This window comes from Labrus bergylta, chromosome 16 (assembly GCF_963930695.1).
Source record: "Labrus bergylta chromosome 16, fLabBer1.1, whole genome shotgun sequence".
In the NCBI taxonomy this organism is placed as follows: domain Eukaryota; kingdom Metazoa; phylum Chordata; class Actinopteri; order Labriformes; family Labridae; genus Labrus; species Labrus bergylta.
Window position 1 is genome coordinate 16574513 of NC_089210.1, and position 16801 is coordinate 16591313.

The 16801-nt window shown below is 42.8% G+C and overlaps 1 protein-coding gene across 1 annotated transcript; it reads right to left on the bottom strand.

The window, feature by feature from the left end:
- Positions 1-424: 424 nt before the first annotated feature.
- xpo6 (exportin 6) lies at positions 425-16411 on the bottom strand. The gene is made up of 24 exons (XM_020653208.3): positions 15678-16411; positions 13355-13445; positions 12963-13075; positions 12436-12633; positions 11852-12011; positions 10999-11076; positions 10370-10901; positions 9016-9142; positions 8790-8899; positions 8521-8629; positions 8298-8390; positions 7709-7778; positions 7454-7613; positions 6479-6571; positions 5977-6121; positions 5330-5479; positions 4996-5185; positions 4751-4906; positions 4371-4485; positions 4048-4219; positions 3691-3852; positions 3389-3487; positions 2642-2872; positions 425-1469 (listed from the first exon to the last, which is right to left on the bottom strand). The coding sequence occupies exons 1-24, from the start codon at positions 15678-15680 to the stop codon at positions 1368-1370; spliced, it is 3459 nt and encodes a 1152-aa protein (XP_020508864.1). The 5' UTR covers positions 15681-16411; the 3' UTR covers positions 425-1367.
- Between the last annotated feature and the right edge of the window lie 390 nt (positions 16412-16801).

Below are 16801 nucleotides of genomic sequence, written 5' to 3' on the forward strand. Positions count from 1 at the left end.
AAGCTCCACGAGCAGAAACGTGCTCAAACTAGGATCAATATTGGAGATGCTTTTGAAAAATGGAGAGAGGTTAGAACACAGAAAGGTTTACAGACCGATGCAGAGCTGGATAAACACTGAAGCTTCAGAGTCCACCACATGGCAACCTGCGTGACCATCAACTCTAGAGAGGAGGGGGCAGGGGAGACAGCTCTCTCCACTGTTTTGAATTTAGACTGCAGTCCCCATTTTAAACACTAGGTGTCAGGCCTACATAATGCACCTTTAACATACATATTATATATATTAGTGAAAACCATTTTCCTTCAGTGTCAGTATTTCAGTAAGGCATCCCCAGAGAAAATTAGTGGGAGTTTTAAAATCATTTTCAAAAGTCTCAGATGGACTAAACTATTCCTCGCCACAAGAAAAGAAGAAAAGAGTGTCAAGTTTTTGAAGGACTTTTAATATTCTCCCTGTGATGACGTTTACTGTGTTCTGCTTGCTGTGCCTTTCCACGACACCTGTCAGTGTAACACCTGTCTGTGCATGATTCATATCTGTGAAGGGTAGCCATCACCTCTGATTTATCCGTCAGCTCCGTCCGGTCCTTATCAGACAGAGAGGTAACTTGTGCATGTGTTCTCAGAAATACAAGAAAGGAAGAAATCAGCGGTAGAATGAATCTAGATTTAAGGGGATTTCAAAAAGATGCCATAAAGTCAAACAGTGTAAACATACAGAAAAGTCTTCAATCTCTTAAAACAACCAGTAATAACACTTCATAACACTGCAGGAGTGAAGCTCTCAGAGCAAGAAAATCATGAACTAGTACCCGAGTTTTACTAAAAAAGAACTTTATTATTAATCAAGCAGATTTCTCTTTTCAGAATGGAATGATATGAAAGATCTTAAGTCGAGAGTCCGTCTCCTTTGGAGATGAAAAAAAAAAATTGAAGGCAAAATGAATAAAAGCAGACATTTTTAAAAAACTCAAAATGAGTTGAAAGTGCTCAGTCCCAGCCCGGCTTTGTCGCCGCGGCGTGGGAAAGAAGGCCTGGCTCAGACTGCTCCAGGTCTGGGCAAAAGCCAACTGCAGACCAGGTTTACATTTCTTGCCAAATTATCATTGGCAACACATCAGGAGGGCGCTGCTTCTTGAAAAAAAATATTAATGCGCCAACCTTCTACAGTAGAAATCAAAGAGAAAAATCAGCAGCATCCTCAACCTCCAACTACTCAACAATACCGTTTGTGTTGCTCCGTCCTGTCGCTTACAACAGGCTCTGGAGAACAAGCTCAATTGGAGGAGGAGCGTTGGGCAAAGTGGTCAGCACAGGCAGTCCTTGAAGATCATAGTTGATGTGTGAAGTGGTTCAGTCTTTGTGCTATAGCTTGATGGTGCCAGTGGGCAGGCTACTGTTACACAGTCTGTAGTAGCGGAGGTCATTCACCAGCCGCTGCACGCTCTGAGTGAATGAAGGCAAGTCCTTAAGAGAAGAGACAAAAAAACACAACAGTGACATTAATCTTTAGAGGAGTCGAGATCAGGATAACCAGAAAATCAGCAAAAGGTCAACATGTTTTACAGGCAGCATGTTTGGGCCGGTAGGAACTCGTGCATACTTTAAGGAGTCAGCAAAAAACAAGCGAGATCTTAGTGATTTCTGTCTCCTCTCAAACTGACTGGAGGTAAGCAGAAGGTAATTTTCCAGCTTACTGAACTTCAGAAATATAAAAAAAATGTAAAGCAAGATCACATCCTCGGAAGGTGATTAAAGGACCTTTTAATAATTATAACTTAGATTTATATAGCGCCTTTCATGAAACCCAAGGACGCTTTACAAAGTGGGAGACAAACAAAGAGAGACAAACAAATGAAGGAGAAAGGAAGTGGGTGATCAGCTGGGGGAGTGTTAGATGAGGCTGAATGCTTTGGTGAACAGGTGGTGTTTGAGGAGTTTTTAAAAAATGACCAGAGATGCAGCAGTGCGGATTCGGCGGACATTAAAAGTCATTATGTAACTCTTGACACTGTGCTTCTTCACTTCTATTCATTGTGCAAGCAGTAATTTGATGTCTTCAGACTTGGGGGGGGGAAAAATGAAACGCCGTTCTGCATGCACACTGGAGGGGAGGTGGGAAAAGAAAAATATTGCAAAAAGCTTTCTTGATATAAAATGACAGCCGTCTGAAACCAGAGCCGAGGGAATGTGGACAACAGCCGTCACTTACGCTAACTTTTCGATGGTGTATTGAATCATTTTGAGGTTGTTGTCAAGAAAAGAGATAGAGAGAGGGAGGGGAAGGACATGAGGGAAAGGAGCCACAGGTGAGATTAGAACTCGGGCCGCCCACTTGGTGGACTTTCAGCCTCTGTACAAAGGGCACACACACTGACCACTAGGCTACTGGCGCCCCAGGGAGTGACTTTTGAAGCTTAGAGAAGACTGTGTTGCACTCTACTCTTGATTTTTTAAGTTGTTTCCATTCAACATGTTGTGAACACTTCCTGTATGTAACAGTGGTTGACCCCTTCTAACTACAGAAGATATTTCCATCGATGGCTCTATGGTCCACATATAGAATAACTCACAAAGCTGCAAACGTCGTTAAACAGCAGGAGAAAAGTGGGAGATAAATAATGCCATTTCATTCTTACCCGTTCAAGCTTGAAGTTGCGTGCGAGAACAGCTCGCTGGCTGGTGTCCACGCCCTGGCAGCCGTTGAGGAACTCCGGCATGAACGCCGAGTAGAAGGCATCGAAGTCGACGGAGGCCATGTTGTAGATAGCAACGGTGATTTCCTCCTGGAGAAGGTCGTGGCTTTTGTGGAGAAGGACCTGCAGCAGCACGTTGATGAAGTGGAGGAGCATCGAGGTCCGGAAAAGCTTCTGAAGAACAAAAGGGAAAACAAACAATGAAGATGTGGTTTGTACCCGACCTGTAATGAACTCACTGCTGCTCTCACACCGAGAGGACGAGGGGTCGAATACGCTCTTTATTACGAGTGAATCATTTTATTGAAAGAATATTATGGAAGCGCTTTTTGTGCTGCCTGAAACTTTATGCAGAACAAACAAATCACTTCACAATTTCATGATTCCAGGCCAAACATCTGAGCGTTGCTGTGCTGCTTTCGGTCCATTTGATAATAAACATTTTATTTATCCAAAGGGGATGTAAAGGAAAACAGTCAAATAGTGAAATTGTAAAAAAAGTAAGAACAATTTGGACCTGGGGGATGCTCAAAATAAAACGACAAGAGGCAGCTATGACATGAATAGGGTGACGTTGATGGAAAAGTTTAAAACAATCTGCAGTTCACTAAAAGAAAGTAAGATAACAGCTCGACTTCATGACGTGCTCCTCCTCCTCCTCCTCCTCCTCCACTTCTTAAAACAACTTACTCTGTGATACAACTTGTGCTTGCTGTTAAGAGACTCCAAGTAGGAGAGGTTCTGCTTGAAGATGTGGATATCAGGCTGCAGGAAAGACTGTCCAAAAGCCTGGAAGAAAAAAAGTTTAAAAATCAGAGTCAGTTAATGAAGCAGATTACACAGATGTGATGAATGTAACTAATTCTGTAACTTCAGATGATGCAAAAACAAACTGAACGGCATATTTATCTTTAACTTGAGGAAAAACAAAATCAAAGAATCGACTTGGTCTCCATCTGTCTGCTACAAAAGGTTAACGGCGGCATACACACCTGCATGGCGGCTGTGAACTGGGCCTCATTCTCCATGGTATCCTCAGCGGCTCCTCTTTGGACGCTTGTTAAGACTGAAGTTTTGAAGAAGTACCTCCAGTTTTGGTGAAGTATTTGGTATAGTAGTTCAAACATCTCGGCCTTGACATCGGGGGAAGACCGCTATGGAAGGAGGGATTTAAGGACCAAATGTTAATCAGGAAATTTAATGAATCCTAAAGACAGAACAACAGCCTAATAACATTTTCTTGAATTTAATTTGGTCGGGTATACCCTAATAACACCAATCAATCTAGTTACAAACAAAATGAAAACACAGACTGAATGTTAACTCGACACCGGCGAGCACCGACTGACCTCTGCCACGACCGGGTAAACCTGCTCCATGCACAGGGACAGGATGCTGGGCAGGAAGGGCTTGAAAGCTTGACCCGGCTCTTGGACCACCACCTGCAGGATCTTTAGAAACTTCTGTACCACTCTGCACCCTGCGCTTCCCTCCTGCAGAATACTGGCTGCCAGCTGTTCCCTGAAATACAAACAGGCAGCATAGCGTTAATAAGCTATAAAAAAAGGAATCCAGCATTTTCAGTGTTGGCTGTGAGAGTACGTAATACTTCTGTAGGTGGCTTAAATATATATATGCATGTACTGTTTTGAATAATTAAGTATTTTCTTACCTGGTGAACATGCTGAGGAAAGTGTGAATGATCTGTCCTGTGAAGGCAACACCCATCTGGACTCGCAACGCCTGAAACAGCGTCAAGAAGAAGGCCAGCATCTCGTCCGTCACATCTGGGGAGGAAAGGTCATGATGAAGAAAGCAGTGCAGTCAGACAACCTTTACTGTATTCTGACAGTTCTTCATGGATGTTACGCTCATGAAGAGAACACAAGTCTGGAATCAACCATGCATTGTTCCGACCTGAAGAGATTAAATTCACCCAATCAAAGTGAAAAAGTTTATGAGGACTCTTGTTCTGAGAAACGGACGCCTTGATGAGGCAAAGGGCACTTATTGTTAGAGTGAAAGCCAAAATCCAGCATGAGAGCCACTGACCTGGCTGCTGAATAAAAACTGGGAAGAGGCTGAGGGACACTTGGACCGACTCCTGGAGACTCTGGTAGCAGATCTGACGTGATTTGGTGGATTCTCCAGAGATGCTGTCCACGATGTCTCTGAGCACAGGCAGGGTCTGATGTATCACAGCTTTCACTGGAGTAGACAAAGACACTCATTAAGAAAGAACAGGAACAGGAAATAGACCAAGATAAGTGAAACAAAAGAAAGAAAGAAACACTGACTGTTATCCAGATTGGGCTGCCTTGGAGTAATGTTTACTGTCCCTCTTAAAGTACGATACTCCCGGGTGAGTGCTGCCAGGAGGCTGGCATGGTTGCTGGACCGGGTTTGCCACTGCTGTTCACTCTCGGGCAGGTTGGGCCACGGGAGCAGCAACATGTTGGACAACGCCCGACACACCAACAGGTGAGCCTGTGTGAGAAAACGTACAGAGTCGTTACTTTAAATATTGAATAAAAAATGTAATCACAATTTTGGAAACTCCTTGTAAACTTCTTGATTCCAACGTGTTTACTCAGGAAATGAGTCGTCTCATATAATGCAGTAAACATTTACCTCTGGAGGGAGTCTGCGGGTCTGACTCTCGGTGGTGTTGAGGTTGTAGATGTTCTGAACAGCCGGCAGAGTAACCAGAAAGACAGGCCGCACCGTGGAGGTGATGGACACCATCAGATGACACGATGAGAGCAGCAACTTCTCAGGTACCTGGAGACACAATGTTGAATTTGATATACTGTATTTACTGTGGACATGCATCAGTGGAGAGAAGTCAGAGTGGGGCTGCTGCACAGGGAGCGGTTGGGGGTTCGGTGCCTTGCTCAAGGGCACCTCGGCAGTGCTCGGGAAGTGAGCTGGCACCTCTCCAGCTACCAGACCAACTTCCATATTATGGTCCGCATCAGGACTTTCTCTTTCTCACTACAACCCTTAAATATGTTCCGCCTTCAGATTTCAAAACAGTTTTTTCACCAAGAAGTGAGTGCCCGATGTAGTTTCAGTATTCAGTAAAAGTGCAGACAAGGCAGAGACACTTGTGGCCTCGAGTGAGCAGGGGAATAAGTTTAAGAGAAAATAAAGATCTTTATTTTTGAAAATCCTCCTAGACCAGGAATCTAATTTGTCAGAGCTTTATAGAAATGTAAACATCACTTTATAAACCCCTCTGAAAGAAAGAGACATGTACTGGTATCTGGTTGGCTTACCTTCGCTGTGATGAGTGGGCTACTGGCGTCTATCGCAGATGTGATGAGGTTGATGAACTGGCTCGGGTTCTGACTGTGGACTTCACTGTAGAACTGTGCAAGCCAATGAGAGTAGGCTTGCAAAGCAGCAAGGGCCTGAGCATGTCTGTAATGAAAACAACACACACGAGGTTAATGTCGAATAAAACACACCTGCTTCTTATTTACAAAGCTCAGTATTGTGATGCTCTCGGGAGATTTAGTGACTGGCTCCGTCAGGTGACCCACTGCAGACTTTATGAAAAAAATAGCAACAAAAGAAAAGACAGACAACTTCATAAACACTTTGAAACCCAGAGAGCTCCTTTGCCATACACTAACTCGTCACAAACTCTGTTCCTTTATTATGTTGTATAAATAGTGACGCTGCAAAAAAACTTGAAACACCACAACATTTTATTGTTCTTATTTCAGAAGTGAAACTTAGTTCACGAATAGTGACAGTTTTACACCCTCTACTCACACATCGATGAGGTCTGGCTTGAGCACAGAAGGCACGGCGGTCTCCAGGTCATAAAGGGTGGTCTGAGAGCCGTAGCATGTCACTTCAACCAACCTTTAAAAAAAAAAAAAAAAAGAAGCACATCCATTTTTAAACTTTGTTCTCATGACCACTTTTAGACATGATGAAAGAAAAGCTAAATTGTGTGTGTGTCAACAATGTTGCATGAAGAAGTAGGGTTTCTACATATTTCTTTTAATCAAATGTAAGACTTTTTAAGACCCAAATAAATAATCAAATTAAAGGAGCAATATGTAACTCTGACAGCTCGTGGAGCTTATTAGAAACATGCAAGGGCTTTTTAGGTCGGGTACAATCACTTCTATCTGAACCACTTCTCTTGCCCGCTTCTATCGCTGCAACACCTGTTGACCTGATAACTGCTCTCATATCTGGCAAACAGAGGGGCAGCCATCCAAAACGGCCGTGTGTGGGGTCGCCTTGAAACCACCTATCTTCTCTGGTCCAAACAAATCCAGAGCATTCAGGAGCAGAATCTAAAGTTAGAAGGAGGACATACTGGCTGCTGCATTGTTGTCAGAGAAGCCAGCACTTCAACATAGCATGTTTCATTAATGTCTGATCATATAGTAAGGTTGTCATTTAATTCAGTATAAATCTTACATATTGCTCCTTTAATTCAAATTGTGCACCGCATAGCGCAAGTGGTTTCAAATTTCCTGTGTGACTCAACAGCCTTGTTTCCTATTGTCCGAGGTTTACTTTCTGTTTTGCATCTCTTACAAGTCACATCTGTTCTGTTGTTTGCCTCTGCCACCTCTTCCCTGTATATTTCATCTTAAAGCCAAATACATAATACGTTGCTGTAAATGCCTTATTCTAACGTTTTACGGCTCCATTATAACCCTGAGAATGTGTAATGTTAGTTTTTACTGAAATATGCACATCTCATTCAGAGACGATAAGAGTACTGACCTCTCCACCACAGCCAGGGCATCACTAAAACGTGCTGCAAAAATTTCCCCGATGAAATGCTCGGCCAAGCGTCCGACAGCTTGAAGGAGGGAGCTGAGGTCCCTGAGAGAACAGTGAAGGCGACGGCAGTCGTTCTCTGCGCTGATGTTTAGCCTCCGAGCTGCGAGAAAAACAGAATCATAGGTCATCCTCACAATACAACATTAAACTGGTTTGAAAGAGTACAGCTGTAGCTTACATGAGAAGGTTACTCACTTGTTCCAGAGGTGACTATAAACTGCTGCAAACCCATGTACACGTCCAAATTGTCTTGGAGGACAGGGAACTGTAGAGAGAAGAGACGATTCAGGAGGAGGCCGCGACAAACACTGACTAGCACCGTCCATTTCCATATTTGTTACTTGCAGACTTGAAAAGAAGAACCACAGCACCAACGACTCTTGCTTTGTCGCACACTGCAGACTTTCATACTAAATATTACATCACCTCGAGTATCATAGTATGCAATTTTGTGTATGCGAGAAATACCTGGATGTTTGGCCAGGAGAACACTGGTCATACTAAACTGCAGTTTTTGACAGTGGATGGTGATATTAGCATTTTCATGTGGACGATGATGTTTTTGAGGACTGAGCATGTGGACGGCGTTATTTTTTGAAACAGAGAAGGGAAACCTCTGTTTAAAATAAATACTCGCCTACGTGTGGACTCAGTGTAACAAATAAAAATGATCATTAGAAATGCAGCTAATTTCAATTTCTCAAACTTCTCCAATGAAGTGGACTTAAATATGCCCGAGACCTTAAAAAAAACTGTCAATGTAATACAAACAATGATTTCTTACCAGATTGGAAAATGCATGGGACGGGAGCAGCTCCATCACCTTGGCAACCACCTCCAGACTCTGACGCAGGTACCTTTGCCACTCAGTCTGTTGCTATGGTTACAAAATGAAGGAGGAGATTCAGGCTTTGAAGTGAAAGATATACGCCTCTGAAGGGGTTAATATGCTAAACACGGTAAGTTTTTAAAAAACAGGCTGTGAAATAAACAAGAACTGTTCTTACATCATCGTCCAGAGTCTCGTCGTCCAGCTCTTCCAGCTGAGCCTGATTGTATCTGAACTGTATGCGATTCAGGACTTCTCTTAACAGAAGGACTAAGGCATCTTTGTACCTGTCAAAGCAAACACACAGATATAAAAAGAGCACAACAAATGAAAACAATAAATCAAAAACCTTACGGACTTCATCGTCTGTAACTAATAAGGGTTTCACTGGGTGTTTCGGAGAACCACTTCAGTTTAAAAAGGAGACAGGGTTTCAAGCTGACTTACCTATTCAGGACACTTTCTCTGTCAGCCAGTCGGCTTTTGATTTTAGTTGTTAAAAAATCCAAAAAGATACTCCAAATATCCAAACAGGCAAAGTAGCCTTCATGTGTCGGCTGAAGAAAATATAAAAGACAGTGAAACAGGAGGTCAGAACTCTTATTTAACCCTAACATGTAGTGTGTACGACACAAACAAGACACTGTTAGACAAATAATAAAATCAGCATTACCTGGTTAAAGGTGTATTTGAAAAGCAGGGCGAGAAACTCTACGATTGGAAACTGAGGACTGGACTCAATCCTCCTTAAGTGAACGCTGACAAACAGGCGAAGGAAGTCTGTGAACTTTTCCAAATAACTGAAACAAGAGAGACGAAAAGGTGCAAAATTAACAGAACGTATAAACTAAAAACAATATCCTGCAACATGTCAAGAAGGGGGGTTACAAAACCCAAATTTCATCTTAAAAAAAGGACAATGCAATGTGGCTCATGTACCAACACAACCAAAAAACCTTTTAACTTTTAATGATTTAGTTGTCACAGATGAGGTGATTAAATGTTTAAAGGTCACATATTCTGCAAAATCCACTTCACCATGTTTCTCTAACTTCAATATGTGTCTCTAGTCCGTCTACAAACCCACCAATGATGAGAAAAGTCCATCCTCTCTATCTTTTACCTGCTCCACTTTTCAGAAAATGTGTGCTCAAACAGGCCGTTTGGAGATTTTCCCTTCATGACATCACAAAGGGCAGTAACCCCTCCCACAGGTGGGTGACACTCCCACAGCTAGGTGTTTGTTCTGCCCTCACCATAAACAATAGGACACAAAGCGAGACAGCACCAAGTACACCTAAGTCCTTCCAGAGAGGGGGTGTGGTCAGACACAGCACATTTACATATTTAAATGTACAGACACAGAAACAGCCTGTTCTGAGCAGGGCTGAAATAGAGGGGTTTATAGACATGATCAAATACAGGATCAGAGTGGATTTAAAACAAGAAACTTCACACACATGTTTTAAGAAGCTCTGAGACTTATTTACACTGGTCGAAGAGGAGGAGGCTATGTCACCTTTAAAGATTGAATTATTAAGCCTTGAATTAACTTTTTGTTCATTCTTTGTTTGGTCTGAGAAGAAGCTGAGTTTGAAAAAGTTGCCACATGAAATCTATACAACGAAATTTGATTTGATGGTAAAGCGATAGTGGGTGATATCTTAATTCTGTTCAATGGAACCACAGACACATCAGATCTTTCTTAACTTCTGTCTAGCTGACTGAAAAACCAACCCAGACAGTGTGAAGTTTTAGAGTTAGTCATAATTGCACCGTTTTACAGAGAGGAAGAGGCGAAGGTGTGACGGCATGTGATGGAGCTGAAGAACGTGGCTGTGAAAAGCCGGTTGAAAGGGCTGCAGGGATGAAAACAGAAACTGTCTTAAGATGAGACAGCCCGCTTAAAAAAAACCCAAAGCAAAACTGTAAAAGCTGGAATATCAGTCACACCGGTATTTAAGATGCGGCATGCTTTTTGAGGAAAAAAAGGTTGAAACCATCTTACTGCATGACCTGAGCCGTACCTCTCATCCAGCTCCTGTAAGCGGTTCTTGACGGTATGAGCATTATTCTCTCGTGTCAGCCTCTGCAGGAGAAAGAAGGTCTGCTGGAACATGCGCAGCAGGTACTCCTCAAAATCTATTGGCACACAGTTCTTTGACACCAGCTCATTCACACAGGTCATAGCGAGTACACCGAGCCGGGCACGATCCACCTTACTGCCCTCGCTGGGCTGTCCATTTCGCCCTCCACCATTCGATGTTGGTGGCATTGTCCCTGGATTAAGTTGCCCATTAGAAGAGGAGGAGTTGGAGGAGATAAAGGATCCTGTCTTTGCTTTAGTCCGAAGATCACAACCAAAACGTGCAAAGTGGAAAATGGATGCCAGCAGGGTGGGTGTGATGCTTGTGGACAGAGGGATCCAGCTGAACAGGTGAGCCAAACACTCCAACACGAGACAACAGAGCTGCTGACTCTCACTGTCCAACGCTGCCATGGGCTGGCAAAGCAGCTTTGAGTACTGGCTGCCCTGAAACAAACTGCCCAGCAACTCCACTGTTGGATTGAAGAGACAAAAAAAGGATGGGTTAACACTTTACAAACCAGCCATCATATAACTAGTCTTTGATCTACTAAAGCACAATTTACTCACAACTTTCCCCTGATGTGGGTGAAGGAGGCGGTGTGGAAGCTATGACGCTGTGCTTGTCCCAATAAGTCTCCAGAATACCTGAAAAAAAAAGAAGATCCTAATTATCCATGCACACTGAAGGTTTTCCTTCAAAACATCCGTTCTAACTCTAAGCTGTGGTTGTTTAAAATTATTAAAACTGGGCCTCACAGAACACTGAAACTGATTTTTACAAGTTAGATTGATTTGGATTTCATAGTATACTAACGCTCTGTGTCCACCTAGCATTTTTATATGAGCGCCAGCGTCTTGTTTTCAATTCTTTTTAATGAGTAGAGAGCGTTTGAAGCAGAAAGCGGCCGCCTGAAGAAAAAGCGGCCGCTCTGAGCGCTCAAGTTGAAAATCCTTCAACTTTTCAGAAAGGTGCTGCAGATGTCACCAGCAGCTCTTTTCCAAAATGTATGATATTCATCCTCCTCGCTCCGTGTCTGATCAAGAAATAAACTATGTAAAATAAAAAACATGCAGTAAAAAGTAACGGAGCAGTGTCGGTCATGCAGCGGCCGTTGTCAACAGACTGTTGCCATAGAGACAGGACGGACGTGCAGTGCTTTTATTCTCAGCGTTCAAATTCTTCATCTAAGCGACTCTGAGCGCACAGCCAGCGCTTTTCTGCCAGGAAAAAACGTGAGCTGGACACGGGTCCTGAAGTAATTGTTACATACACAAAAAAATCTCTGTCAACATCTCGACATTCAACGTTATTTGTTGCTTTTTTTGCAAAACAAAGAAAGGCAACTAAAATGTAGAGCTTATCAAATGTCATTACACTTGGGAGATAACGTTAACATAACAACATTAAACGTCTTCTTACCCGTCAACAGCCCGAGCACAGTTGGTACCTGCTCCATCAGCAGTTTACGCAGCTCTTCTTTTCTGGCGACGCACAGGTCTTCTCGAGGACATGCAAGTTCCTCTGATGTGGTTTTCAACATCACCAACCCCAGGGAAGCCAGAGCCGGGGACTGGATCAACTGAGGTTCACAAAGGATTGACAGACAAACGCTCGGATCAATAAAATAAAGGTTACAGAATATTGAACAAGAGTCATATGACTGAATGCAAGAACGATAGCAGGTTATTGGGAGTTGGTTGAAAGTTCTGTGACTTCCTGTGCTTCTGCAGAAAGTCTCAGGTGGACACTTGACAAACTGCAGGATTTTGCACTTCTGCATTGGCTCCATTTTTTAACACCTGAGGTTACCGCTTTTTATAAACATCTTGAATCTTGAGCCGAATCTTACCACACACAAACACCACAGAGAAGCCTGCACAGAAGGGTTTTACTGCTGATCAGGTGTCCGCAGCCTAACCAAACATTCAACCAGTACACAGCAACTGATGATAAATATTAACAGTAAAAATGTTAATCACAGAACTGTCACCAGCATGGTTTACCTGCAGGGTGTTTGTGAAGAAATCGTGGTAGAACATTGGCCAGTCCTGGCGCCCGATGTCCACAATGACTTTGCAGAGTTTGTTACGGATGAAATAAGGGACTGATTTGTGCTGAGCGAGTAGGAGTTTGGGCAGACAGCTGCGGATCTCCATCTTATCTTGTGAAGCAACCCCGATCCACATCTTGTTCACAAGGTTCTGGAAGTACAAGGAAGGAAGAAAAAAAAAATCAGCTGCTGTTTCATGTAATAGAGGATACTACAAACACAGTTATGTTAGATAAGGATGGCAGAACATGAAAACATGTCACATGATGATCAGCCGTCTGCCTCTTGCATGATATATTAAGATTTTAATGAGACAATTAACTTGTTGGGCTGAACTTAAGATTTAAAGAAAAAGGAAGAATGATCTCATTGCAACATTTTCTTGGTGTACTGTTAAAATTTAACACCATGAGAGTTTAGAAGGACCTCAGTTTCAGTGCTATGAAGTCCAATCATGTCCCTCCCTTCTAAAACACTTACTTCAAATACTGTGAGGCTGTACATCATTACATACTCATTCCGAGTATTGGAGAGGAAGAACAAGCAGTGGCGCCACGCTCCGGTCTGCTGAGCGAAGTTATTTAGCAGCTCTTCTGCAGAAAAGAGGAAGTGAGGTACTTGTCAGTGAAAAACTTCACTTGAGAAAAGCTGAGAGAAATGCGTCACAACACAGGAAGTGAACAAAAAACCACTTCAAATAGAAAGCAGGTAATTTCAGTTCACAAGAAGTCCCTAACCTGCAGAGACAGCTTAACCTGCACTGTAGTGCATGGTATCGTATTTTATGATTTTTAGACCAGCCAGGGCAGATGTGAGGGAACTGTGTAAAAAGAACTGAGCAGTCGTGGAGGGTTTTACTGCGTCAGACTTACCTATTTCTCTTTTTCGCTCATTGGTAGTGCAGCTGTGAAAGAACTCAGTCATGAGGCTCTCCAGTGCCCGCAGTGATGACTCCTCCGAAGCCTAGAGAATAACACAAGGTAAAGAGGAGAACAAAAATTGTTTAGTCACATTTAGTCTGTTTACATATTCACACCACTGAAGGGATCTATTCTGGTCACAATCATCTTCTCATAAAGAATCACACGTGGGCCCGCATCTGAGTGTGTGACCAAAAGATTTGAATAGCACAAATGTCATAAGGTAGATAGACGCTCAACTGCAGACTCATCCTGACTCCATCCATGGGAGCATTCCTCACAGGGAAGTCTACTACTGGATCCCGACTAATATATCTCGGGATAACAACGCTGGTTTTACAGTCATAGGGAGTTAATTTTGGTCCTATTCTCGAGACCTCAAAGAATTAACTCCAGTGCGTCCCCTAGGTTTATCAGCTAGGGGTGGTGGCCTGGTGATGAACATCCACTGAGGGCTTCCATAGACAATGCATCGGTGAAGGACCCCGCGCTGCGCTCAACTCGGCGGCAAGGAGATGCGCGCTTGTGCGGAGCAACCCAATACACAATGAATGGGCTTGAGAGCGGCACGCATCCTATCCGAAAAGTCCACAAATTGTCTCCATGACGTGGTTTAGACGAGACAGAAAAGCTCCTTCTAGATGATCTAAAGTACAATTTTTAAACATTTAATTTGAAAAACCTGACAGTTGTTGCTGCTTCCTGTTTGCATGTGAAGCCTGCACAGTACAATGCCAGGTTAACTGCAGCTTTGTGTAGCCTCACACATAGAAACAACAACAACAACAATAACGATATTAGTCATGATAATAAAAATATTGGAATCAGTATCGGTATCTGTACATATGAATCGGAACTGAAAAAAGTGGATCGGTGCATCTCCAACAGGAAGTACATCCAAGTAAATACATTGAGTTAAAGTAGGCCTGGATATGAAAACTAACTTCTGAATCTTTCTATTTATTTGAAATTGAAGCCTATTTTAAATCGTATCCCTGAACGATATGAGAAAAACCCTTAGTGTGCATTCACACTGCGATAAATTTTTTAAAAAAAGGAAAGAATCCGTATGAGCTTTAACTGACTGACAGCAATCACTCTTTCTGTCTGTTTGCCGTTCTTCGTGCTTCACAAAATGTCTGTGTTTGTCGGATGACTGCCAGGAATTCAAAATAAATCCAAACAGAAGTTGTTGTTGTTGTTTTTTTAGCTATGAATTGGCCCTGATTCATCTGAGGGTAGTTGAAAGTTTAAGCTTCATCTGACCATGACAGCATGGCCATTATACTGCTGAAGGCCTCCATGCAAAGGTCAAATATACGGATGCTGAGTCAGAAAGCATTGCTTGTTTACATTTTTAAAAATCTCATTCATTGCGATAAATTAAGACTTTTGATGCATTTATCACACATGCTCATATTGCAATATCGATTTACGGTGCAGCCCTAATTGGCATTCAAGTATCTCCTCAACACATCTGAGCATGAAGTTCACTCTAACATGTAGTCCTGTGTGAACTGATTTAAAGCTGGTGAAGTTCGTTCTTGTAAACATGTTTCATCTTTCTAAGAAATGTCGTTCAGAGAGTTTACCTCCATATGTACATACCTGCACACAACGACCTTTGCTCACAACAAATGCCAATGATTTCTTTTAACGTTTTGGCATGGTGTCATGGGGATATTATTTTGCGCAGTTGTCCAGTTCACAAATGCAATCTCACCTTCTCATATGGCAATAAATATGACACGACACTTACAACGGTTGCTCAACCGAGAAGTACAGGAGGACTCGCTTTGTGAAATGTCAATTGCAGTACCACAGTCAGACAAGTACAGGAAGTATTAGGGCCCTGCCTAGCCCAGACAAAGATAGCGAATTGAGATGTTAAAGAGCAGCTCCTGCGGCAGCCAGGCAAGCAGGCGGGCCTGAATTCCTCAAATAAGCCACAACTTGCCGGGGCTCACATCTCAAAGGAAATATTCGTGTTGTAAGATGGGCGTCTCGGACCGTGCAGAGGCTTAAACAGTCTTACCAAATACCTGCCTGCTCGCAAACCGTTGCATGAACTAACAGACACACAGGACCGTCATGCACGCAACCAAACACGACGACATGCACGGAAAACAATGCATTATTCTGATTATGAACACAGCGCGGAGGTCTTCCTGTTGATGAACACGAGTCCACCTCGGTGCACCATGATCGCTTCTTGCAGATACGATAGGGATAGGAATAAAGCATACATGACTGGGCACAGGGTTATTATACTCACCATGTTTAGCCGGCTTTGATGCTTTCTTCACGGGACGTAGCGTCGTTATTAACCGCTACAGCAATAAGCCAACATTAGCCACCTAGCTTACGTTAGCTGAGGTGTAACCGCAGGGGCTCATCATGGTCGACAGGTTAGCTTTAGGTCGACACTCAGCAAGCAGACAGCTAGCGGAGGGTGGCGTCGTTCACTCAGATTAAAATCACCACCTCAAACACAGAGTAAAAGTTATCTCGCTCACATGAAACGCGTGGATTACGAAGCATTCAGCCCTTAAATACTGACTCAGTTTCCTCCGAGTGGCACCGTGAGGTCCGTCGCTTAATTATATTCACCTTTATATTAATATAGCATTAGGAATATTTGATTTTGTGGCACAAATATCACGGAGAAATGTGCACCGTTAATTAGCTTTGAGTGAGAGGCATTTGGATGCTAACTGTCCGGGTTGCTAACGCTGCAGCGGATGGCTAACTGTGGTAGCTTTTGTAGAAGGAAGAAGGCTAACGGTAGCTGTCAAAAGTAGACATGTTTTCATGTCAGTCACGACAACTTATCGTTTCCGGTTGTAATATCACAGCGGGTGAATATGCACCGCAGAGATATACACCTGGCGGATTTGTATTCACGCTAAATATATTAACTCTATGCGCGCTTGCTCTTGTTATTCCTCTTTTCAATGCTTTAGGGCGGCTCAGAGATTCAGCTAGCTTGCTAGTAACAGGGTCTGCTGCGCAACTTCCGGTTTGGCTGCAGAAATCAACCAATCACAGCAGCCTTGTGTCAAGTTAGTCGGAGTGATAATTACACGATCTCCGGTTATTTTTCTTCAAAGTATGGATTTATTTTGACGAGTGCTAAATACAAACCAGTAAGAAAAATGTTAAAGGAATTCTCATTTGAATGGACATTTCATCAATCTGCGCACAAGCGGATTAGACATGATAAATGAATAATGTTAGGAGGAAGATTTTTTTTTTTTCAGTATGCATTTTGAGAAAGAAGTAGAAAAATGTCGAGAAAAAGGCAAAATGTTGAGAATAAAGTTATTGTTTTGAGAATAATGTCCAAATGATCAGAAGAAAGTGGAAATGTTGAGAATAAAATAAAAACCTTAAAGGTGC